The sequence below is a fragment of the Saccostrea cucullata genome, unplaced genomic scaffold (genome assembly GCF_032062105.1).
Source record: "Saccostrea cucullata isolate Sc308-1 unplaced genomic scaffold, CSIRO_AGI_Scuc_v1 ctg947, whole genome shotgun sequence".
NCBI lineage: Eukaryota > Metazoa > Mollusca > Bivalvia > Ostreida > Ostreidae > Saccostrea > Saccostrea cuccullata.
The window spans coordinates 174,392-181,424 of NW_026922127.1; the positions used below are offsets into that span (position 1 = coordinate 174,392).

The 7,033-nt window shown below is 33.9% G+C and overlaps 1 protein-coding gene across 1 annotated transcript; it reads right to left on the reverse strand.

Moving 5' to 3' along the window:
• Positions 1 to 5,117: 5,117 nt before the first annotated feature.
• LOC134261239 (uncharacterized) lies at positions 5,118 to 6,034 on the reverse strand. The gene has a single exon (XM_062743690.1). It carries the CDS (start codon positions 5,972 to 5,974, stop codon positions 5,321 to 5,323), a length of 654 nt encoding a protein of 217 aa, XP_062599674.1. The 5' UTR covers positions 5,975 to 6,034; the 3' UTR covers positions 5,118 to 5,320.
• Between the last annotated feature and the right edge of the window lie 999 nt (positions 6,035 to 7,033).

Genomic DNA, 7,033 nt, shown 5'->3' on the forward strand with positions numbered 1-7,033 from the left:
AAATATCTCAAATTCATGCCATTTTTGCCATTACATTCTAAAGGCTTGTTCTGTGTATTAACAACTTCTAAAACTAGGTCAGTTATTGAAAAACAAGTTGAAGCAGAAATTTCGGCAGTCTCGTTTACAATCACCATTTCAAACGTTATATAGTCAATACAGTACCATTTTCGACAACTACAATTTATCATAAAGTCAGTGCTGTCTCTCGTTTTTCATACTTATTTTCCGACTGTTTTGTGCACCCTGAATTACGCATAGCCATTTGACCGGTTGCTGGGGGGATGGACACTCCTCCGTTACATCTGGTCCCGCCTTTGATGTTTAGGAGGTCTGTGTTATCTCTGCACCAAACTTTGCCTTGTTAAATGAACTTTTGGACTTAACGAGGCCTAGTCTATTTCTACCCTTTGGAGTTTTATGAATTTTCCTCAGTTAAATCTTACTGTCATATTTATTGTTTTAAGATTAAAAAATCGAATGTTTACCATCCCGATTTCTTAGGGGTCAATCTCAAAAGTTCTCAAATATTACAATTAGACCCTATAGGAATTTTTTGGAATAGCGCCAAATTATCACATTTTTTCTATATTTTTTTTGTATTTCTTCCCTAGAGATTTTTTTCAGTCAAGTTCATAAAAGCTATTGTAAAATGTCACCAAATAGTGGAATTTCAAAAAAAAAATTTCACCATCTAGTTTCATGTAGGTTTTAAATACAGAGTTAAATTTTTCTATGAATAATACCCCTGAAATCGCCATTTTCGGTATAAATACATATCGATGCAGACGAATTATCGGCGCAAATAATTTTTTGGGTTAAAAAATAGCAGTATTTAGATTGGTAGTATGTTTCTTTTGATGTTCTGTCATCAGTTTTTAGTATAATATCAATGGATATCTTCGAACTTATAAGAGAGTTATGTTTCATTCTTCAGCGTCGTGCATTGCTTATAGAATCGGGAATCAGCGACGTCCTTAGTGCCAATTCAGCCTTTTTACCTAATAATTAGCTTAAAATTACATTTTCAGACCGGTAGGCGTTACGTTAATGTTCATTTTAAATCAAAATCACTATATTATAGAATGGTGTACCGTCGCACTTATGACTGCATGAAAATAAAACGCTGCGCAAAGTCATGGGCACTCGAATTAGACCGCCTCGTTAAATACTATTCGTTATCTCCATATATTGCAATTAAATGGTTTTTCAAACATTTTTGGCTTTCAAAAGGTCAGTAGATTTGCGATCTCATATCAACATTTAATATTCAATTTGAAAGTTGTAATTCCTCAGCTATGTTAAGGACTAATATGGAAAATGTTACCTTTCCACCGTTTTAATATGTATTACTTCTTCTAAAAAGTTTTAACAAAGCAACTGAATACTTGTAGAAAAGGTAATATAGCTATCAATAATGGATAGGACTGGGCCGTAGTTATTACCAGTTATATCGCACGTATCAGCTGTTTGTCACGTGACTTGTATAAAAATAGAATTGTTAAGCTGAATGTAGGAAATGTGGATAGTGCAAGAGCATACTCTTGTTTTTCAAGAAAATAATTGATACACATTAAAAGAGGTTTATATCCTCTACCCAAAAAGTGCTGGGAGCTAGTCAGTGCTGTTTGTAAAGTACTAAAAATTTTGCCGAAAATGCTTATAATAGCTAAAAATTTCCACTTCGCTTAAATTCTGTTATATTGATTGATTGTATATTGTTTAACATCCCTCTCGAGAATATTTCACTCATATGGAGACGTCACCGTATGCCGGTGAAGGGCTTCAAATTTTGACCTTTACTCGGCACTCAGGGCCATTGAGCAGTGAGGGATCTTTATCGTGCCAACGCCTGCCGCGGACACGGGGCCTCGGTTTTTAAGGTCTCATCCGAAGGACCCGCAACTTTCACTTCAAAGTGCCGAGCGCATGACGAAGGAACAGTTGCTACCAATTTTAACGACTAGGTCAGTCGCGGCCGAGATACGAACACACGACCTCCCGATCACGGAGCGAGCGCTCTACCGACTGAGCTACCGTGAACGGTAAATTCTATTATAAATAAAATTAATGTTATGCAGACCAGGATCAGCTCCCAGCACTTTTCAAAATATACACTATATGAGCAATAAATATTCCAAATTTCAGCTCAAACAAAATAGTCTATGCCCTTGCACTTTTGATGTATATCACGAATACGCTCATCGTTTTAGCGATATTCTCTATATTCCTTATCCCTGTGCAGCTTCAATGTTACTAGATAAATTCATATTCTATACACATTGTATTTAATAAATTATTTTCTTTTAGTTTTAATGATTAGGTCTAAAAATTAGCAATGGTATCATATTTATTTAAGCATTCTTGTAATTATTAAACCAGTGAATTTACTCCTCTGAATCACTTGTGCTGCGTCATATCAAGGCTGATGACGTCATATTTGACAAAAGGCTTTCTTCTATTACTCGACTGTATCGCTATCAAGTATTGCAATTTTACAATTTTTTATTTATAATCGATAAAATAGATAAATTCAAGTTGTTATTTACGCATGATCATGTCGTAATTAATTTTTGTAGCTTGTTAAATTTCAATGACGTCACAATTAAACTTCCGATACGATGTGCAAGGAATGTGAACTCTGACCTTCCTTAACATAGCTGAGTCAGTTAGCACCTACTACAACATTTTCAATAAATTATTACATAATTGCATAAGTATTTGATATGTAACACACATAGTTGAAGTCTTTTGAGGCCACAAAATGCACCTTAAGGATGTGTAATTATAAAAGATATTTATTTATACTGAAGAAGTACTTTTTCCGCGTGGTATTAATTTACGCTATGTTCGCGGTCACACATTTTCAGCGGAAATTTTTCCAAGCGTACTTAATATAAATGTAAGGCATATACAGACAGTCTAGGAAATCTGCGTAATTTTCTATCCGCGGATTAAACAGAAATTGAGATTCCGCGGAATTATGACGCCGTGGAAAAAAGTATTTCTATGGTAGCTTTAAATATTTGAAAAGTACACTCGACTTGCTTCAAAGCAATAAGAAATATAATAAAACCTTACAACTATCTAGATCCAATTTGCATATAATTTCCAAATCTGTGCTTGGTCTTGGCCATGAAGTCCAGTTGCATTGACTGGTAACAGTATACATATTAACATCTACGTTTAATCCACTGTAATTAAGACGTATAAATGACAGTCGATACTCAACTCCCTTGTGAAGGTTATACATTTTCACTCGACATGTGTGAGCACAAAAGTTCTCATGATCTATAAAATAAAATAAGGAGAGAAAGACGATAAACATTGTTGTTGGTAAACAACCAATTACATTAATTCTATCAGCTGATTTTAAAGTTATTCAAAAAAAAACTTTTTATACAGATATTGGAAATTAATTCTTAATATAAGACAAAAAAAATGTATTATTAAATTCTTATTTTGTCAAAATGAAACTCGATAAAAAGAAATATAATTAAAAAATAATGTGACAAATTCATTTTTTCATTAACCAGAGCAAAGTATGAATTCGTATATCAAAATTACCTGATTCAAGATGCTTTCTCGCATCCTCTAATGTAAATTTACAGGCGCTTCTACTACTTGAAAACATGAAGGGCGTATTAAGACAAACTTCACTGAAATGTGAAATATAATTGGCATTTAAAAAATAATGATAAATTAAAACTTTTAAATGGATATAATATGGTTTTTTGTGTTATTTTCATTTCTACCTTCAGAATTTATTATTATAGACAATGAAGGCAAATGTAAAGTTAAATAGGATTTATTTTGTTGTTGGCGAACGCGGCCACGGCCTTAGGGCTGCCGGATGATAAATTGGCAAGCCCTAAAATCATTATACATTACATTAAACATTACATTATATGCATTACATTAAATATTATGCCACATAAACAATTTGAGGGCTTATAGTTTTAACCACTGTCCCAATGTGGAGCCCTCCAAGATAACATTATGCATTATTCAAACATTGTGGCATCCATTATTAATGAATATACATTATTCATTATGCATACATTATGTATTTCATCATTAAACATTATTCATTATGCATACATTATGCATTTCATCATTATACATTATGACATTATACATTATTGGCTTTATGATTGAAAAAGATAGACAAAATTATACTCGTACTGGGAACAGATACTCAGTATAATAATGCTATCAAATCTATGAAATATATAATACATATTTTTTAAAAATAAAACAGCACTGTTCTTTTGCTTTTTCCGGCCGTGACGATGGAAAGCTTTTTTTTCCGATTAGATTTCTCTTCTTCAATGAAACAGGAAGATAACAGGCAAATACCAATCACACAGTCAATTCAGCAGCATTTGATGTACATGTATATTGGAAGAATTTAAAACTGCAAAATACAAATAAACTACGGCAGAAAAGGTTAACTTCTGGTTAAAGAAATAATAACATACAAATGATTGCGTACTTCAGAATACCGATGCTAAAAAAAATGATTTCGAATATATGGAGTGGGTGGGTGGGAATTCTGAAAACTGCCCTTACGCACAGCTGATAATATGAAAAGGTTTACAACCGTTGTAGTATAGCGTGACGTAATGAAAGTCCAAAATTATGACGTCACAATGCCCAGGTACAGGAATAATTTTTCTCGCAGTTTTATCGGGTGCAAGTGAACTAATGTTGTCATTGCTATAATAATCTGATTTATTTTGAAGTGAAATAAATTGTATTATTATAGACAATGAAGGCAAATGTAAAGTTAAATAGGATTTATTTTGTTGTTGGCGAACGCGGCCACGGCCTTAGGGCTGCCGGATGATAAATTGGCAAGCCCTAAAATCATTATACATTACATTAAACATTACATTATATGCATTACATTAAATATTATGCCACATAAACAATTTGAGGGCTTATAGTTTTAACCACTGTCCCAATGTGGAGCCCTCCAAGATAACATTATGCATTATTCAAACATTGTGGCATCCATTATTAATGAATATACATTATTCATTATGCATACATTATGTATTTCATCATTAAACATTATTCATTATGCATACATTATGCATTTCATCATACATTATACATTATGACATTATACATTATTGGCTTTATGATTGAAAAAGATAGACAAAATTATACTCGTACTGGGAACAGATACTCAGTATAATAATGCTATCAAATCTATGAAAGCCAAAAGCGTCGCGAAATATCGCCACATGGTTGTTCAAGCAAAGGGAGAACAACCACCGCCAAAAAAAAAAAATTTTTGGAGGATGAGCGACGCTTAAATTGACCGGCACCTACGTTCGCCATTGGAAGAGCAGACTTGTTGCAATTTACTTTGTAAATTATATAGAAAAATGTCATTGCCAAGGTCGGAAAGATGAACACCATCTTTAACAAACAATCCGTTAGCATCCCAAGATATCTCGGGATAACTGATATAAAAACCATTATTAACAACAAACAATTTGCTCATAAAACTGTTAATTCTTTTGACTGCGAGATTTTGAGATTTAACATTCTTACTGTAGCGCCATGAAGATCTGGGAAGAATATGAGACCACCCCATGATAGTATTTGGAAGTTTAGACTGAATCATTTGAAATGTTTCTTTCATCATTAAGCGTAGATCAAGTAAAGGCACATTACCTATATCATTACCACCACAGTGAACAATTAAAACATCAGGTGATGGTTCATACCTTAGTAGTAGCTGAATGCGGGGAAACAGTTTTTTCCAAGTTAGGCCACCCTTGCCCTGCCAAAGGATGTGATAATTAAGACGTCTAAGACCCAAATGAGATTTTTCGGGTGAAAGGCTCGCTCGTTGGAAAGCCCACTTGATAATGGATGAGCCGACTATCCAAACACTTTTTTCTTGCCCTATTGTGATAAAATATATTTCACTGATTTCTAATATAAGTTTTATAAGCATTTGAATACCATCTACCTTTTTTCATGATCTCGGATTCAGAATGGCCTTTTGCAAAACTGTCCGAGGCAGCCCCAATACGGAAGGAGTGGGAAGTGTAATGTGAATTTGAAAGGCCTAAAAGATTTATAGCTTTATTAAGGACTGAAGTAAATTGATAACGAGTAAGCGGACTGCCGTCTATGTGAACAAAAAGGGGGCCATTAGTTTTTGGTCTGATGGACAAATATCTTTGTAAATGAAATAGGGGGCATATAACTGGCATAGGTGACTCGTTCAATTGAATTTTTGAACCATTTCCTGTTTGATCAGTCTTTGAATAAGGGACTGTTAACAATAATATTTTCTTTTTTATTGATTGATCGAAGAAAATTTGTATATCCTTGATGCTGATAACATGATGATTGTCATTTGTTTTATTGCATGTAAATTCCCCGACTCTCAAAAAGGCATGATACGCTAATGAGAATGCAGAGGAAAATAGATATGTTTCAAAATTGGAGGAGCATACTAGACTTGAGCTTGGTATAAGCTTTTCCAAAATTTTTTCCGTAATTGGTAACCTACGATCAACTGACTTACGGGAACGTTTTATACCCTCTAATAATTTTCTAACTAGAAAGCATTGAGTATAATCAGTGGAACCTGTCAACTTGCATTTAAAACTTATACCCGATAAATAAGATGATATTGTGCTGTACGCTAAATCTCGAAGGGACATGTGAGCAATGAAAATACACAAGTGAGATAGGGGAGGACCCCAAATATCTTCTAAACCATATTCATTCCTGAAAGTAGAAAATATCTTTAAACTATTTGAGTACTGTAGTTTCGTGTTAGGGGCAACTGACTTGAGCGTTAAATACTCTATTTCAGCTCTAATATCATCTTCGTGAAATCTTCTGGGATGGGTACAGGATCTTTGTCCGCTTCTGGTGCGAGAGCCCGGAATCTTTCCCACTGTTTTCGGGAAATAGAATCAGCGATAGAATTATTGCAACCACAAATATCTTTAGCTTTAAAATACATATTGTTAACCATTGAATGGAGAACAAGAGGACG

Bases quoted from the DNA above. Each gene is read 5' to 3' on its own strand.
- LOC134261239 (XM_062743690.1), bottom strand. From the start codon at position 5,974: ATGCTTATAAAACTTATATTAGAAATCAGTGAAATATATTTTATCACA.